This window comes from Clupea harengus, chromosome 21, assembly GCF_900700415.2.
Source record: "Clupea harengus chromosome 21, Ch_v2.0.2, whole genome shotgun sequence".
Lineage (NCBI taxonomy): Eukaryota > Metazoa > Chordata > Actinopteri > Clupeiformes > Clupeidae > Clupea > Clupea harengus.
This window is the reverse complement of record NC_045172.1, coordinates 18,757,084-18,776,419: the sequence shown is the minus strand read 5'-3', so window position 1 is coordinate 18,776,419 and position 19,336 is coordinate 18,757,084. Positions and strand designations below refer to the sequence as shown.

Genomic DNA, 19,336 nt, shown 5'->3' with positions numbered 1-19,336 from the left:
AGATTGGACATGAACGTAAGGAGAAAAAAACCACAAAGGCTTAGTGTGTGTGTACCTGTTGTCATGACAACCCCTGAGAGGACTTTTCTGCGGGCGTGCGGTGAAGTGAAGTTGTCTGTCAGCTCGCTGAATTTGTCCACAATGAGACGGCAGACTGCATCTGCGAGAACCTAAAACAGTCACACTGACAACGATTAAAACTTTCTAGAAGACATTCAGCTGTCTGAGACACTATCAGCAACACATGATATTTAAATAATTTGAAGTGCAACATTTAAGCCACCTTAAAAAAACTACACCTTTAGTCAACCATAGCCCCAATGCAGTTCAAACACAGCTGTATACACAGTAAAACCTTGCCACAATTTGGCAGGGTTTCTCTACAGGACAAGCATTACTCTGATTATCTCCATTCAAAAAAGGACATCTCGGAGCTAAGGATTATGAGAACTGATTATAACAGCTAATTATTTAATCAGACTGCTGTTGTCAATCTATTGTGCAGTTTAATGATGCAGGAAAATAACAGTGCACCTGGTCCCGTATTCACAAAGCGTTTTATCTTATCACTTAAAGTGCTCGTAAATCGCACTCAAAGACTCTAACTAAAAGTTTTCTCTTATTTCTCCAAATCCTATTCACAAAGCTATTGAGACCAAAACATATTGGAGTGCTAGAAATAGTTTAGAATGATAGAAACGGCCATTTTCTGTTTGTTTGGGAGTGAGGAGTCCTCTCGACTACTTCTTAGTTCTCCCAGACTTAGGTGCAACTTCCAGCACTGAGGGGCTTTGTGAATGACTCTTAATCAAACAAGTTAGGACAGACATGCCTATTATTTTTAGGAGTTTCTCCTAATTCGGCAAGTTCGGAGCTACTTTTATCATTAATATGCTTTGTGAATACGAGCCCTGGACAACTGCACCCCAGGGGCACCCTCAACCCAACTCTGCGGAGGGCAACTGCACCCCAGGGGCACCCTCAACCCAACTCTGCGGAGGGCAACTTCACACAGAGAAAAGAGCTGCGGGTTTGGACAGACTAGCGCAGCTTTCATCAGAGCCAAGCTCCCCTGGCCCTCACCCTGTTCCCTCCGCACACACAAGCTCCCCTTCATACCTGTGACGCATCCACCGCCACCTTCATCCTGCCCTGTTTGCCCAGAGCTTATGTCCCTGACGGGGAGTTTAACGGCAGGATATAAAAAAAAAGGGCAGGTATTTGTCGACAGGAAGTAAATTGAAGGAGTGGAACAGCTTAGAGAACGCGCTCCTCTGCGAGAGGGTGGTGCAGTTGTGCGAGAAAAAGTGGGGAAAGGTGACAGGGTCGGTCGGTATGGCTACCGCTACAGCTACGGCGCGGCACGCAACACCGGTTTGTCTATTGACTCATCTGTTCCTAAATAACGCGTGAAGTGACGGGTAGCGGCTTGCATAATCAATCCCCCTTGTTTGAATAGCATTCATGAGGCGATGTTAATTAAGATTAGTTTACTCTGAGCCGTCGCTATCGCTAAAGGGGTGAGGGATTACGGGCGAGGGATTAAACAATGAGTAAATAGATGTCACTGGCATGAAACGGCTCAGAGGCACTTGTGCCTGGGGTTGCGCTTTTTAAAAAACACCCCCCCCCCCCCCCCCCTCTTCGTTCCCTTTCAAACTATCTCACTTTCAATGAAATCCTGCCGCAGGGCTGGAGTGAGGCTAGACAGGTGCTCTGGAAGAATGAATGTCAATTCAACGATGCTATCTGTCTGAGTAAACCCAGGACCACAGGCTAACGCTAACCTGTAAATGATCTGTGACAGGTTCTCATGCTAAAACATTTTACTCCAACAGTCCACCTTCATTTCCATTTGTCTAAAGAAAATGAATGGATCTTCAAAAAAATGATTACTTGTGAATGTCTCTTCCTCTGGCAGATGTTACTCCATCATTGCCATTTGTGTGAGGAAAATAATCTAATATTTTTTGATTGTGTTACCTGTGGCAGGTACAACTAGATTATCCTCATCTGAGTGACTCAATTATTAACTAATTGATACTTAATGATAATTGATATCTTAATGATGTGTGTGTCAGTGCATGTCCTTTCTAACTGGTACCTGGAAATTAATATCGGAGGTGTGTGTGTGGCAGGTGGAGCTGCAGGCTTCTCACAAATGTAAAAGACACTTTGAGTTGTGTGAGTGCGTACATGTGGCAGGTAGACCCAGATTATGACTGAGGTGTGTGAATGCGTACCTGTGACAGGTAGACCCAGATTATGACTGAGGTGTGTGAGTGCGTACCTGTGACAGGTAGACCCAGATTATGACTGAGGTTTGTAAATGCGTACCTGTGACAGGTAAACCCAGATTATGACTGAGGTGTGTGAGTGCGTACCTGTGACAGGTAGACCCAGATTATGACTGGAGTGTGTGAGTGCGTACCTGTGACAGGTAGACCCAGATTATGACTGGAGTGTGTGAGTGCATACCTGTGACAGGTAGACCCAGATTATGACTGGAGTGTGTGAGTGCGTACCTGTGGCAGGTGGAGCTGCAGGCCCTCTCGGGGGATGGGCTGGCGTGAGGGCGTCTGGTCCAGCTGCATGTTAAAGAGCGCTGAGAGGGCGGCCTGGGCGGCGCGGGCCTTGGCCAGCTTCTTGTTCCGCCCGGAGCCCTCGAACGTCTGCGTGTCCACCGTCACCGACATGACAAAGTTCTTGGCGTGGCTCTCGCCGCTCTCCGACACAAACTCGTACTTGAGGCCCGGCCGCAGCTCGTTGAGGATCATCACCGGGTTCTTGCCGCTGGTGGACGTGGTGAACGTGGCCACCGGCAGCACCGGCTGCGCCAGCGTGTTGCTGCAGGGAGTGACGGGCACCGGGTAGTCCCCGAGGGACACCAGCGAGCCGTTGCTGTTGGTGCCCAGGTAGAACGTCTCCTCGGGTGGCGTGGGCGTCTCGAAGCCATTGAAGAGCATGTCGGGGAAGTCGGCCTGGTCGGAGGTGAAGTCGGTGTTGACGGTGAGTGTGCGACCCATGGCCATGTGAGCCTCGGAGGCGTTGGGGAACTGCACGAATGAGCGCAGCGCCTTCTCGGCGGCGTTCAGCTTGGCCTTCTTCTTGGTGGGGCCGGAGCCCTCGAAGAGCTGGCCGTTGACTTCCACGGTCATGACGAAGACGGGCGCGTGCACGGGCCCCGTCTGCGAGTGCAGCTTGTACTGCAGGCCCGGCTTGATCTCGTTCAGCTGCATCAGTGCGTTCTTGGGCAGCACGGGCCCTGGCGTTTTCTTACGCCGCTTGGGGCGGAATTTTCCATGCGAGTGCCCGTTGTTGCCCTCCTCTAGGGGGCGCTTGCGCCCGCCGCCGCCGCCACTCCCGTTGGGGATCTGCACCCCCTCGCCCGGCCCCTCTTTGGAGGAGCGGTTGTCCAGGTTGCGATTTTCCTTAACGTCTGTGCTGCTCGAACCTGCGGTGCCCAGAAAGAGTAACTCACAACGCCCTCGGTGCAGGATCTTGTAAATGCAAAATTTATCAATTCCTTTATCTTTCTTTGTAACTGAGATGAGGTGGTGTGAGTTCCAGTATTAACAATTCACACTTTTTTATAATGCTGCAGCCGCAGATAAGTCCTAAAAGCTTTCTTACTTTCATCAATACATTTTGAAATGAGGCTACTTTAATCATTTACATCTATTAAATTTAAGGCTACTTCATATCCTGGTGATAATAATTTGAATCTGTATCTATTATTACACTCATCATAATTTCCTAAGAAATTAGTTGGCTTCAGACCTATGAAACACTGGGAGAAAAATTACGTACTGTAGGTTCAAAGAAATCTTTTGACATAGTGACATAGTGAGGAAGCCTCTAAGCTAAGCTCTATTTTCATCATACACACACATTGGAAACACACACACTCACACACACACACACATTGGGCAAACTCTGATACACACACACAGCAGAAGTTAACAAAGGTCAGTGTCAAAGGAACTTTTCTTGTGATCATCACGGTTTTGATGGCACTTTTCTGAACACTAAAAAATGAGCCCTGTAGGAACACACATCACCCCTGTCAGTTGACAAAGCTGATGGAATGTTCTGTAAATTTTCATTTATAACATCCTCCAGCAAAAGCTCGATAGGTTACTCCTTTCGGTGCTCATAAAACCAGAGAGCCTTGTGACATTGGGGGGAAGGGAGGGGAGGGGGGTTGGGTGTTTAGGGGGGGACGTGTCAGTAGTAGAGTGAGAGAGGAGAGGAGAGATCCTGTAAAAAAAAAGAAGAAGGAATACGAGCAGAGACAGAAAAAAAACCACACCACAGAGAAAGTCATTATTTTAAATCAAATTGTGCAGCCATAACCTTTTTTTGGAAGAAAGCCGTTTTAGTGAGTCATACTCAGCTCAGCCTTCAAAGTGACAACCCAAGGAGGGGGAAAGCAAAATACATGAAATAAATAACTGTACGTGTAGTCAGAAACACAAACTAACATCGCAAAGCCAACAGTGGCAAGAGGACCTAACTGCCTTCAGACACCAGAGCACACACCGAGGGACTGACCACTCTGTGGAGAAAGACAATGAATTAAGAAAAAAAGTTTTAAAAAAACAGACCCACCCAATCCACCAGCCCTTTTCAACAATTTTGACATTTTCGCAATGTGTCCTGCCTAGGAACGTCCCAAAGCGGGGCCCTAATCAGCAGCGCGAACTCCAGCTGAGACGCTGCCAGCTTACCCCGCTACTGGGAGAAGCTTCCGGAAGCACTAACACGAGTAATCACAGAGAGAGTGTGAAATGGGATCTGTTTGATGGCTCTGGGGGTGGCTGGCTGCGAGGAAACGAAAAAAAAAAAAACGATGAACGCGTCCGCCCGACGCGTCATGTCAACATAACAGCACCACAAACGGCACTTTCAGCGCGTCTGACAGAATGTTCCAGTCGTTCATGCTCGAAGACTAGTTTTACCCATTCCCATTCCGATTTTTCACTCCCCACCTCTTCCTCCTCTTTCCCTTTTTTCCTGACATAAAATTCTATCACATCCAATTTCTTGCTAGATAGCCTGCCTATTTTAAAAGGGAAGCCTCAGTTGTTCGGTTGTCCCAATCACTCGGAGTGATACCATAGACGCGGAGGCTTTGAAGTGTGACAGCAACATTTTAAGTAGGTCTGTTTTCCGAAAAACTGTTCATGACAGCAAAAATGGAAGCTGAGATATGGCTTGTTATTTATCAAAAAAGTAGTGCATGAGGTTTTCTTTGCATCCCTAAAAAGCTACTTCCCAAAAACTTCTAGTTTTTCATACTTTGCTGAAGTCTGACTTTGACGAATTGAACATAATGTGACATTCCTCTCTATGGGTACACTAATGTGCGCCACTTCAACAGTAAAAATAACAGTGAAAGCAATTTTGCTTTCCATTTCGAGAAAACTTAGCTCTGCCTTAGGGAGGGTCTAACTCTACTAAAAAACAAATACTAATCAAAGCGTCCATGGGTGCCCAGAAACTTGCCCCCTGTGTCAATTGAAGGGATTTGGTGTCTGCCAGATCAGCTTGGGTTTTCCTGAGAGAAAGGTCAAGCCGCGAGACACCTCAAGACGGCAAGAGATGGACCCCCTCACCTCCGCCGAGCTAGGGATTACACTCTGATCCATCTTCATAAGCCCGGAGAAAAGCGCTGGATGACCGAGTGCTCTCAAGAAAACAAAAAGGAAAAAGTGTGTTGGCTTCGTGGGGGAAGGGGCCTTCCATGGACGGACAGCTTAACACTGTCCTTGTTGTTCTGGGCCTGTATTCACAAAGCATTTTATCTTACCACTAAAAGTAGTCCTCAGTCACATTAAAAGTTTCTCACTAAGGTTTCTCCTGAATCCTCTTCACAAAGCTGCTGAGACCAATTTTTACTGAGGAGAAGCAAGAACTCCTAAGCTCCGCTGCTATGGGCTCCGTTGCTATGGCGGACATCTCATGCCTCAAGTCTCACGAACGCTTCCCTTACAAGCTCCATGGGCTAATTATTCCCTCGTGATTGGTACGGTATCTGTTACAGTAATTCTGCTTCTGCATTTCAACATTGTCATGTGAAACGAGAGAACCTGCCATTTCCCTTTTATTTGAGGGTTGGTCTTAGTGAGTTAGGACTACTTCTCAGTTCTCCTACTATTAGCACCAAGGGGCTTCGTTAATTACTTTTAGTAAAAATTAGAGTTTCTCCTCAATCGGCAAGTTAGGAGCTACTTTTAGCCTCACAATGCTTTGTGAATACCGTTGCTGACGTCGACTCATCTCTCCAATGCCACATTGGTGCTGACTGCAAAACTTACATATACTTATAAAAGGAGAACATATGTAACGTATAATAGCGTTTATCACTGCATGTGAACAGCAATATGGAGAGACCACTGCTACACTAAAGAGGAGTAATTCTGCTCAGGGCGGCCATTTTGGGTGTGGCGCAAATGGACAAGACACCGGCTTGTGAGAGGCTCAGTTGCAGGTCAAATTGATTTGATTTTTCGTTTTTTGTTTTGTTCATGTTTATAAGGTTTTTCATATGGGGCCCATATAGTCTGTTTTGTTTTGGAGATAACAGAGCCTTTCTTGATTCAGGTCAGGTCCTGAAGGTGTCCGTATGAGAAACACAGATATAGTGCACCTGTGTGTGGGGGGTAGGGTACTGTGATCCTTGTTGGGTATTTCATGGAGGTAAGGCACAGCTGGGCAGAGAGCAGGAAAGAGGAGAGAGAACAAGTGAGAGAGTGAGAAAGAGACAGAGATAGAGAGAGTCAGAGAGGGAGAGAAAGAGAGAAGAAGGGGGATAGACTCACTCATGTTCTCCTCTTCATCCATCTCCATGCTGAGGAACTTCTGCTGCCCTCTGGGCTGCCTGACTCCAGCTCTGCCTGTAGACACACACACACACACACACACACACACACACACACACACACACACACACACACACACACACACACACACACACACACACACACACACACACACACACACACACACACACACACACAAGCAAACATACAGAGAGAGAGAGAGAGAGAGAGGGACAATTGTAAAAACATTGATTCTGTTACTTTAGACATTGACATTGTACAGCACACACACAAGTTCTCTCTCTCACACACAAATACTTCAAAGTTCAGACTCCCATTCCAACGGCCCCCACCTCTACACGTTATCCCAGAGACAAATGAACAGGGATGCTTCTACGTACACACATGCACACACACACACACACACACACACACACACACACACACACACACACACACACACACACACACACACACACACACACACACAGGTCCTTATTAAGCCCTTTAAAGGCCTTACACACCTTATACAGCACGTGTTTGGTGCACACATGCATCTTACAGGGCCATAATCACCAACCCAGGCACAGACTGAGAAAAAAAGCCAAGTAGATCCTGCTTCAGTGTTAAGCCCAAAGTAAATCAGCGGCCTCTCTCACTCTGTTTCTCTGTCCCTCTCTTTCTTGCTGTCTCTCCAGCATCTCTCTCTCTCTCCCCCATCTCTCTCTCTCTCTCTCCCCAACTCTCCCTTTCTCCCCCCCCATCTCTCCCTCTCTCTCCTATCTCTCCTTCTCTCTCTCTCCCTCATCTCTCTTTCCCTATCGCTCCCTCTCTCCCATCTCTCTCTCTCTCCCTCTTTCTCTCTCTCCTATCTCTCCTTCTCTCTCTCTCCCCCATCTCTCTCTCCCTCTCTCTCTTTCTCCCCCATCTCTCCCTCTCTCTCCTATCTCTCCTTCTCTCTCTCTCCCTCATCTCTCTTTCCCTATCGCTCCCTCTCTCCCATCTCTCTCTCTCTCCCTCTTTCTCTCTCTCCTATCGCTCCCTCTCTCTGCTGCTGTAGTGGTGGAGTCTAATCTGGGGCCTGCTGACGGGCTGAGTTGGCATGGCGAGGGCAGTCTATTGTGACATTAATATCCATTCCATTACCACTCATCTGCAGCCACTGGCTGGGAACGAGAGAGCAGAGCCGAGGAAGAGGAAGAGGAGGAGGAGGAGGAGAAGCGCGTTGCTTCATTTCCACGAGCCAGCAGCTTCGGCTCAGAGATGGCATCGGAGGAGGACAACCGCGAACCGGTTAAATATGCTAGCCACAGCACTGAGCTCTTAATGATTTCACGGGAGTCATCTTTCCTTAAAAGAGCCTCATGCTTCATGTATGTAAAATGCTCCAGGGGTTTGTGCGAAGCGCTAACACATAAATATTCATCTCAGCCTGACCTATGAGGCAGGTTGTGAGCTATTAAATCCTCTCAGCTTCTGAATCTGTTATCCAGCTAAGGGGCTATCACAGTGCAAAGTTTTGATTTATAGTCAGGTTTACGTAGACGTGTGCTATGGACCGACACACTATGATTTGATTTTGACCAACGCATAAGGTATATGCCACAATATAGAGTGGGAGATGCTGTGGGCTGCGGTCTTGCAGTGGGTTCATGTCGGGAGTTGGTCAGGTGTCCTCTAAATACACTGTCTGGAGTAAAGCATCTGCAGAGGAGTGTGTGTGTGTGTGTGTGTGTGTGTGGATGAACAGGGGCCATACTCATGGGTGTGTGTGTGTGTGTGTGTGTGTCTGTGTGTGCGTGTGTGTGTGTGTGTGTTTGTGTGTGTGGATAAGGGGACAGGGGCAATACTCATGGGTGTGTGTGTGTGTGTGTGTGTGTGTGTGTGTGTGGATAAGAGGACAGGGGGGTTGGGGGGTTAAGAGGAAGAGACATGGAAAGAGGAGGAGGGGTGCAGAAAGGTGTTAAAATGGACAAAAAGCAGCCTTCAGCTAACAATATTCAATCTCAGCCACAGCAGCAGAACCTGTGACTACACAACACAACCAGATTCACATTTTCCTTTTAATATGTGTCCTGCACAGATATATACAGTATGTCACACATATATCATAGACACCAGTGTCAAATATTGCTATTGCACTACTGCTAATATAAGTGGATTAGCAATAGAATATTGCAAAAAACGGCCCTTGCGTCCGTGCTAATGCAAGTGGATTAGCTGGTCGCTAAACAGCAGGCAGACAATAGTGGGGATGAGAGTCAGAGAGAAGAGAGCCGAATCCAGTCTTGTCAGTGCAAAGGGGGGGGGGGGGGACAGAAAAATCTATCTGAGTTGCTTAGTTTACAAATATTGTCCCGCTGTTGCATATTATTTGCAAGTTTGTGAGCAAAGACACCAGCAGAAGCTATTAGTGTCTGCTGAATCGGCGCATCTCGTCTTGCTCTCGCACTCCGTACTTTTTAAAAACGCTGCGAAATCAATCAGCACAACCGATGGGTGACAATAAATATTCAAGTCCAATTATCACCCCATTAAAGCATTACACAACAATGAGGGAATCTGTGGAGGACAGAGGAAGACATCGCTACAGCATCGCATCCTTCATCTGGGTCAAATCCTCTAGTTTGACATTTTAACTTGAACCGTCTGTTATAAACATGTCATAAATACGTTGTGACGTCTAACATAATTAGGTCATGTGTATGTCGTGGCAGATTTCATACACTGCCAAATGTCTGCTCATCATTATCAGTAATTGTCATGACAGCTCGCATAACGTTTGGTGCTAGGACAGTTTATGGACACAGAGCTTTACACATATGTTAGGGTATCTTCAGAGCTGTTAGGGTATATGAGACCTGTGCACCATTAGCCATTAACCACCCTTATGAATAATAGAATATTGAATCTGCCAGAGTATGATCGTGACATAGTTTTTCCAACTGGGTGGCAATTGTCTGCGGTTATTTCTGAAATTCCCTTTTTTTAAATGAAGAAAACATAGTTGTCTCATTATACCATCATCTTTAACAACACAACATGAAGCTGTGAGATTAATAAAGAAATAGAGTTGAATGAGTCTCGGTGAGTTTCTTCCGCTTGTTTTAAATGAAGAACACATAGTTGTCTCATCATACCATCATCTTCAACAACACAACATGAAGCTGTGATATTAATAAAGAAATAAAGGAGAAATAACGAAATTTTGCTCTCTCGTCAAGGACTAAAATGGAGGTAGTTTAAGGTATGATGTTTTCTCTCATCTCTCTCTCTCTCCCTTTCTCCCTCTCTGTCACCTGTGTTTAGAGATAGTGCAGAGCACGCTGAGGCAAACGGAGCCTCTTAAAGGAGAAACCAGGACTTTCATACAACTTCACAAGGTGAGGAAAAGCAAGCAGAGGGAAAAAGCAATTGCATTTCCACCTGCAGACGAGGTATTAGGGGGGTACGCCTGTAAACCGCTACCTTAAAAAAACAGGGAAAGCTTTTGAAAAGCAGCTGCAAATCAGCCACTAAGTAGATTTGTAGCACCATTCGAGCAGAAGATATAGGCCATACCAGGAGCGGCAGAGATGTATCGCTCCCTTGCACCTTGTAACCACATTACCAGAGCAATTTTCAAAAAAGTCTGCTTTCCATTTTAGCGTCAAAATAAAACGAAAGGCAGAATACGGCGCAAATCAAAAGACACAGCTTTGTTTGCCAGAGATTATGTTAACGGCTACGCCTCAACCACTTAACTTCCTGAAAAGGCCGTCTGTCGCAGACGGCGGCGGATGGAATAAACACTCTCTCTTCAGACCCCGCCACCTGCACGCCTCCGTGAAGCGTGGGAGCGGGAGTGAAGGTGTCTGCAATCTCTGGCAGCGGTCACTCAACTCGGAGGGCATCATAGAAGGAGGTGACCTTTGCAATCTGGACGCGATAAAACAGACTCAGCTCTTCAACCAAAGACGGGAGCTTTCGATCCAGACAACGAGACCGGAAACTACAGCACAGGCTTGGCACAAATATGTCTTGACAAAAATATTAGTTTTTAAAATGTACGTGCAAAAACACAAACCAGTGACGGATGGGGAGAAAACCGCAGAGCTGGCTTTTGAAATGCCTGAGCTCGATTAAAAAGAGATGATGATAAAAGTGCTCCCTGGTGAGACACTAGAAAGCCGTTGTGCTTGGTGGCGCTGACAGGCAGTGACTTGCATCAACTAGTACAAAATAGACCTTTTCTTGTTATTTGGAACTAAATGTCTCTCTGTGGATAATGATCAAGAATTGATTTCGGTCTCTGCTCAAATGCCACAGTGTGTTAAGTTCGGTAAGGCAGATTTGAAAACTGAGGAGGTATGACGGAGGGTGTTTTTCAATGTGCTCTATTTTCCATAGAAAGGAACGTGAAGAGACTTCTCACAGTTCTTCATCTGCACTGTAGACAGAGAGACACACAGACCCGGGTCTCGGCAAGGATTTATTTTACAGACAAATCGGGCTTGTTTCAATAAGTCTATGTTACTATCGCAAATATAGTGTACACCTAGGTTGTCCTCTCTTCCAGACGACTTCACAGGTTTGCCAGTTCTGCAGAGAGAAGCCCTCTTTGCCCCTCTGCTGGCACGCTTGACGTGGGCAGAACACGGGCAATGTTAGTCAGTGAAGCCCAGTGGGGGCCCAGCTCATAAACTCATACTCATACTGAACTCATAAATAAGCATTTTGCTGTTGCAAAAGTTAAACCCTCTGAGCATTATCACCGGACATTTTGACCACCAAATTTTGTATTAATTGTTTTTTAAATAAATTTCACCAGGCAAAAAAAACAGTAATTATCCTGACGGAACCCTGACACAGATATTTAGACACACACACACACACACACTTGCACTTCTTCCACACACACATCTCGGATACACACAAAACACACAATGTCACAAACACACACGTGTGCATGCACAGCTCCTGATTTTTCTTCCAAGTCTCTCTCTCTCTCTCACCCTGTTCTTCATCTTCCTGTCGTCCTCAACTCTCCCTCTCTCTCTCTCTCTCTCTCTCTCTCTCTCTCTCTCTTTCTCACTCTGTCTGGGTGACGGCAAACATTCCTCCAGCTGCAACTCATGTCGGGTTAATTAGCATCTGCCACTGTCTGTCACTCCACACCACCACAAACAAACACACAAACAAACACAAACAAACACACAAACCAACCCGAGTGGAGGAGAACAAGACAGACTGACTGACTGACCCAGACAGAGAGGGCAAGAGCCAGACATGATCCCCTCCCCCAGGGGGGCAGTGCCATCCCCAATACACTGGCACCAGACAGGGACCTGACACGGCGGGTAGCACGTGGCTAGTGTAAGTGCCCGGTTGTTATGGGTAATGTCACGAGCTGCCCTCCGGGGATGGGACCTTAAGGTCACAGAAAATGACAGGGAGAGGATCTCCTTGCTTCCTCTAAAATGCTGATAATTGCCCAAAGGTTGGTTTTGAATTGAGAGTGTTGCTTTTTAAAAGTGTGGCATCGCTGTCCAAAGAGAGGCAGACAGGCTGAGGCGTTCGAGACTTCGTGTCAGACGAGGTCACCTGCTAAGAGGTTGCTTGTCACCCATGAGACACTGATGAAAAATAATTTTAGAATCATCACTGAATTTTAATCAGCTTCATAAACACACAAGTGAATAAGTGCCCTGGTTTTAGGCTCACTATCTCAGCTCCGTTGAGAAAATAAATTCTAATAGAAATTGTGGTGCGACAGAAATAGGAAATTAGACAGACAGGCAGACAGACAGACAGACAGACAGACATATAGATAAACAAACAGACAGACAGAATGATACATAGAGAGATAGATAGACAGACAGACAGACAGACAGACAGACAGACAGACAGATAGATAGATAAACAGACAGACAGACAGAATGATACATAGAGAGATAGATAGACAGACAGACAGACAGACAGACAGACAGATAGATAGATAAACAGACAGACAGACAGATAAATAGAGAGAGACAGACATAATGATAAATAGAGAGATAGATAGACAGACAGAGAGATAGATAAATAAACAGATAGACAAACAGATAGCTAGCATTATAACTGAAAGCAAGCAGCCATGACCTTTAGAGGTTGTTGGCCTGGTGGTTGTTTGTGTGGCTGTGCGTCTATGACTCCATCTCATCAACACAAACAACTCTATGCAGAGGTTCTTAGCATTTTGTGTGTGTGCGTGGATTTGAGTATTTGTTTAAGTGTGTGTGTGTGTGTGTTTATACTGTGTGTGTGTGTGTGTGTCAGTTCCGGTATTATGCACTGATCTTCCCTCGGTCCCACACTGTGCCATGCAGTGGCCCTGTCTGCTCCCTGCCAGGCACACACATGATGGGCGGTTATGGGGCGGGCACCTGCTGCTGTTATATGCTCATTGCTCAGCAACATGCCACGTCTATGCGGAGGACCCCGCAGGCAGCCACGCCGGGCACTACGGGAGCTCAGGTCCGAGAGTAGAGAACCTGCTGACAGGGCCTCCATCTGAATCATCTCGCTCTCTCTCTCCCTCTCTCTCTCTCTTTCTATCTCTCTCTCGCTATCCTTACATTTCTTTCTCTCAGAGTACAGTCAGATGATTATATAGCCTCACTGTATGAAGCTAATATGAGCCCTCTCTCTCCACACCCTCCTCTTTCTCTCCACACCCTCCTCTCTCTCCACACCCTCCTCTCTCTCTCTCTCCTGCATCCTCCTCTCTCTCTCTCTTCTTCAATTTTGTCTTCTCCATCTCTTCCTCCCTCCCTCTGTCTTCCCCTCTCACCTTCTCGCTATCTTTCTTTATCTCTCTTTCTTTCCAACAAAACCCCTTCAGTGTAAGGACTCCATCAGCCAGGCGTGGGCGGGTTATTGGGTGGTCTACAGAGGCCACGGAGGGCCAAACAGCGGCGTTCTCCACAGGGCCATCAGCTTCGGCTGCAGGCTCACAGCAGCGGCTGTTTTTACGAGAGTTAGTGTGTGCCAGTGGAGAGCAGAGGCTGTAATGTGAGCTGGAACGAGGGGTCTGAACAGGAGAGGGGAGAGGATGGGGGAGAGGGGAGGAGAGGAGAGGGCAGAGAAGAGGGGAGAGGATGAAGGAGAGGAGAGGATGGGGGAGAGGATGGAAGAGAGGAGAGGTGGAGGAAAGGAGAGGATGGAGGAGAGAAGAGGAGAGGGGAGAGGAGGAGGAGAGGAGAGGTGGAGGAGAGGGGAGGGTGGAGGAGATGGGAAGATAGGGGAGAGGGGAGAGGATGAAAGAGAGGAGAGCAGAGGTGGAGGAGAGGAGAGGATGGAGGAGAGGGGAGGATGGGGAGAGGATGGAGGAGAGGAGAGGTGGAGGAAAGGAGAGGATGGAGGAGAGAAGAAGAGAGAGGAGAGGGAGAGGAGGAGGAGAGGAGAAGGGAGAGGAGAGGATAGAGGGGCAGAGTGCTGTAGTCTATAATGTTACCCATGCACAGATATTACTCAGATATACTCACTCACACACAGGCAATACATACACATTTTTTTAAAGCTGAAAACAATGTCCCATATAGCTGTCCAAAAGCACTTCCTAAAAGCAGCACTGATGAAGTGTGATGAACAATGCTGTATGGGCCAACAGAATGGGCCAAACTGTCGAGGAGCCACTAATAACTGCAGCCTGCGTCAGCCACAGGAAGACTGCTGCTGTGACTCCGCTGTCTTCATCAGCACTGAATGGGCTCTCGGAGGAATTCAGTCCCTGTAATAGTGTAGCGCAGGTTTGAATTAAAGCTTATTAAGACACGACCAACATACCACTGAACAAAATGTGACAACTTCATCCTTGGCTAATCAAAGAGAGCTGGATTGAAATATCTCTCTGTATACCTCTCCCTGTGTCTCTCTCTCTTTGTCTTTCTATCTCTTTCTTTCTTTCTCATCTCCCCATCTCTCTCTTTTTTTGTCTTTGTCACTCTCTCCCCATCTCACTCACTCTCTCTGTCCCTTATGTTTGAAGAAGAGAGATATGTGCGACTGCGACACGTGGGTCTACCGTGAGTCTGAATAATCACCCCTCTCCTCTCCCCTCCTCTCCTCTCTCCACTCAGACCCCACAAGCATCTTTGCCAACAATGTTATCAGCTTCTCGGGCTGACTCCTCTCCGCCGGCCCTATTGTGCCAACCGTGTGGAGGAGGAAGAGGGGGAGGAGGAGGAGGAGGAGGGTGGGGTGGGGGGCAGTCAGCTACACTTCCAGATAATGGTGGCGGCAATTAGCGGGGAGGTCTGAGAAATGTCACCCGCCGCCCGTATCTGTGTTCTGTGAGTCGCGCAGAAGAAGACAAAAGGCGGGGGTGGGGTGGTGGGGGCAAGACAAGATGCTGAGAGGGAGAGGCTAAGAAGTGTCGAGGATCCTCAAGGCTGTGTTCAAGACGTCCATCAATTCCACCCCCTGCTCATATCCTTCCTGAGGTTAGCTGATGTGATTTTCCTCAGGGTTCAACTTGTGATTAACGTAAAGGTTCGAAGAAGATTAGCCATTGAAAAAACACAAGAAAATAAAAAAAAAAATTAAAATAACAGCAGACCAAATCCAAAGCTCTCAGGCCATCTTCAGTGTAGGCGTTAACCCCCACAGCCGTGCCTGCCAGCAGTGTTTCAAACTGTGTGTGTGTGTGTGTGTGTGTGTGTGTTGGATGGAGTCCCTCTTCTTCCTGGAGGTAGCCTCTCTTTGCCCCTGATAGTTGTGTGTGTGTGTGTGTGTGTGTGTGTGTGTGTGTGTGTGTGTGTGTGTGTGTGTGTGTGTGTGTGTGTGTGTGTGTGTGTGTGTGTGTGTGTGTGTGTCGGCTACTGCTTGAATTGTAACACTGTCTCAGTGTTTCAATTCAATCCAAAAAGTCTTCAATCCAACAATCAGACGGGGAGCTTTAATTTCCATAGAAATAAAACAAACAACTGAATGTCTCATGCACTAAAGGGAGATGGGAGGGCATCCACTACACAAACACAACAACAACAACAACAACAACAACAACACAACAAGCTTGCGCTGGGAGAGATCTCCTATGCGTCAACAACTTTGCCAGAAAAGTGCAGAAGTAGAAGTTCCCTACATACCTTCAGTCATTGTTTTGGTGTGGATACCTACAAAGAGGAAACAGAGAATATTATTATTATTGCTAGAGTATAATAATAATAATAATAATAATAATATTTCTTTTCATCTAACGGCCCTGCGGAAAGGAAAAAGTTCATTTCATGTCACTGCCAATTAACAGGGGACACATATAATGACCAACCAATTATATTAATCACAGACAATTACAACGCGAGTCACTTGTAAGTAATTTCCTGAGTGAGAGGTCCTTCCTTAAAATCTATGTGCTTCACTGGTAAAATATACCCACAGCCACAACCACACAACACAACACAACAGTCTCAAACACACATGAATGAAAGCCATATAGGTTAAGCCCAAGCCAAAGATTAGTCATATCTTGGGTCCTTGCACTAAGAGCTGGGCTGTTCACAACAGAGAACCTCTCACCAGTGTCTGAGCCCTCATTCTGTCAGCTCCTAACAAGCCCCTGACAGCAGAACACAGCCTGAGAGGGTTCGGCACAGGCTCTCCTCAAGGGGAGGAGAGGAAGGGGGAGAGGGAGAAAGGCACCTTGAAAGGGGAGGGAGAGGAGAGGGGGAGACAGGGGGCAAGATAGAGAGAGAGAGAATGGAGAGAAAGGGAGGTGTGAGAGAAAGAGAAGAAAGAGAGCAGAGATTTGATGAGAGAGAGAGATGAATGGCCTGTGGCGTGTCGACCACTGCAGCCACAAGGGGGCGCTCTCAAAGCCAACTGTCAGCGCGCTCCTGAGAAGTCTAACGCAGATGGAGTGGGAAAGAGACGAGCCTCCTGGCTTAAAAAGAAGAAGAAAAGAAAGAAAGAAAGGAAAACCGCCCCCAGGGGACAGAAGGAGAGATGACATTTTCCATCCTCTCCATTCCTCGTGCGAAGCGTTCACTTTCTCCGACAGCATGCGCCATTACAGAGGCCCTATCAGAGCTCCAGCCTTAAGTCACCAACACGCTGGATGAGGGGCGATAGGGAGAGCTGCGGTTTGAACAGGCAGGAGGGCAGGGGGGAAGGAGCGAGAGTGGGTGGGTTGTGTGTTTGTGTGTGTGTGGCAGGGGGTCAGAGAGCTAACCCCAGGAGAGGTCTTTGGGTCTGTATCTCTGCGCTCCACCTGTGTCTTGATGCGGCTGCTTCCCCGCTTCTCAGCATCAGCCCTTCACTGGACACTTCACAGACGTGGAGGAGACCAGTTTAAGAAACTGTTTGTTGTTTGCTGAAGATAAGGCAGCCAGCCAGCCAGGGCGGTGTGCAAAGGGGAAGGGGGAGTTAATCAGAATGGGGGGAGATTGGGGCGGTGTGCAGAGGTTGCTCCAGCCATGTCTCACTGGTCCACGACCACACCACGGTTAAAGTCTCTTCCTCCTGTACTCAACTTATCTTGGTGTACTAGCAGAGTATAACCATGGACAGTGTTTCTTACTGCAGAGCTTTGGATATCCATGGTGTTTTGACATCCACAGTATTGCCTAACATCGCGATATACTGAGGAACTGGGATGTTATCGAGTCATGAGAATCACAATTAAAATGAAGTCATTCGGTTCTTGGTGATTCTCACCTCTAACAGACATATACACACTCAACATATTTTAGGTAAGTTATGGAAAAACCTGCTTATGGTGAGATCTGAAATTTCGAACTTGGTCTGGGTGGAGATTATCTCTAAGACACATTCTGAGAGATGCGCACATACCTGTAACTGATACCTTATGAGTTTGACTCCCTTATTCTACCACATAACTCAAACATTCCCCAACAAAATCAACATTAAATACTTCTGACAACACTGTGTGTCGCTTGCACAGAGGGACCTTCAGCTCAGGTCACCAGTGCCTTCGGTTTCCTCTCCAGCGCCGCTTCATTTTATTCAAGGGTGTTTAGTGTCTGTCAGCCCTCGCTCTCTCTCTCTCTCCCTCTCTCTCTCTCTTACTCTCTCTCTCCTATTCAGGCGGACGTGTAAAATCTTCATGACAGCTCTAATTTATGATGTGGACCCACGGGGATCTTCTGGGGCGCTCAGACGCTGTAGCGATTCGGCACGCTAATCATTGCCCGTCACTGCCAGGGCTTGCCCCCGCTCCCCCGCTCCCCCGACCACCTTCACCCTCCCCTGGGTACCGACTTCATCTCTTCCTGGTGACCCCATTCTCCTCCCAGCTACCCGCAGCTTCACCATCACTGATATCATTCCCACATAGATATCTCCAGAATTAACCCCACGCTCCCCTTTCCTCTCCCCATCACCTCACTCCTATCACCTTCAGGTGTGATCTAAGTGTCTTGTGGGTCCTATTAGATAATACTCCCATCACTCCGAAGGACAGTATAAAGTAATGCCTCCGTCACTCCAGAGGACAGTATAAAGTAATGCCCCTGTCACTCTTGAGTACAGTATCTATCTTCTCAGGGTGATCTTCCTTGAGGACAGCTTCTGTCTTGCTTGACTAATTCCTCCATCGCCGTTGGATGGAGTCCCTCTTCTTCCTAGAGGTAACCTCTCTTTGCCCCTGATAGTTGCCCCCTCAGCTTGCATGGGGCATTGGGTCTCTCCGGCCCTCCTGTGGCCCTGTTCTAGATATATGATCATACTTCTGAAGACAATCATGGGGGAATTTGTCGTTGTCAAATGTTGTTGTAAACAATAAAGACAGAAAATCACAATAAACACAATAATAAATAACGCAACATCTACAGTAACGGACACCAGTAAAGGGCACCAGTAACAGGGTGAGAGGGTGAGGATGAAGATGAGGTTGAGGATGAGAGGATGAGGATGGGAATGATGAGGATGGGAATGATGAGGATCTGGATGAGAGAATGAGGCAGAAGATGAGGAGGATGATGATGAAGATGAGAGGATGAGAGAATGAGGCAGAAGATGAGGATGATGATGATGAGAGGATGAGGCAGAAGATGAGGAGGATGATGATGATGAAGATGAGAGGATGAGAGAATGAGGCAGAAGATGAGGATGAGGATGATGATGATGAGAGGATAAGGCAGAAGATGAGGATGATGATGATGATGAAGATGAGAGGATGAGAGAATGAGGCAGAAGATGAGGATGAGGATGATGAGAGGATGAGGCAGAAGATGAGGAGGATGATGATGAAGATGAGAGGATGAGGATGAGAGGATAGCTCCTGTGCAGAAGCCGATTGAGATCTCCACTGACTGTTCCCCCATCGCCACTCAGACTCTTATCGGGCTCTGAGGTGACTGCAGTGGAAGAGATGATTGTGAGGGTTATGATAAGGAAACAAAGCCATGGCGAGGAGGAGCATGATGCCCTCATAAGATGATGAAATTCAATTTAACCGGAGTCTGTATCTCCTTTTTTTACTTCTAACATCTTTTTTTTGTGTCAGAGCTCCTGAGTATACATAAGAAGTGTCA

General features: G+C 47.2%; 1 protein-coding gene across 4 annotated transcripts in view; it reads right to left on the bottom strand.

Moving 5' to 3' along the window:
* Positions 1-19,336, bottom strand: part of LOC105911959 (adenosine deaminase RNA specific B1) — a 70,787-nt gene that overhangs the window by 9,582 nt on the left and 41,869 nt on the right. For 2 of the 4 annotated variants that reach the window (XM_031558431.2, XM_031558429.2), the window contains 4 exons: positions 15,932-15,958; positions 6,825-6,899; positions 2,526-3,454; positions 56-170 (listed from right to left, as the gene is read on the bottom strand). In XM_031558431.2, coding sequence (XP_031414291.1) covers positions 56-170; positions 2,526-3,454; positions 6,825-6,899; positions 15,932-15,941 — 1,129 coding nt within the window. In that variant the 5' untranslated portion in view covers positions 15,942-15,958. The remainder of the gene's footprint in view (positions 1-55; positions 171-2,525; positions 3,455-6,824; positions 6,900-15,931; positions 15,959-19,336) is intronic. The other 2 variants (XM_031558433.2, XM_031558430.2) reach the window with 1 other exon arrangement.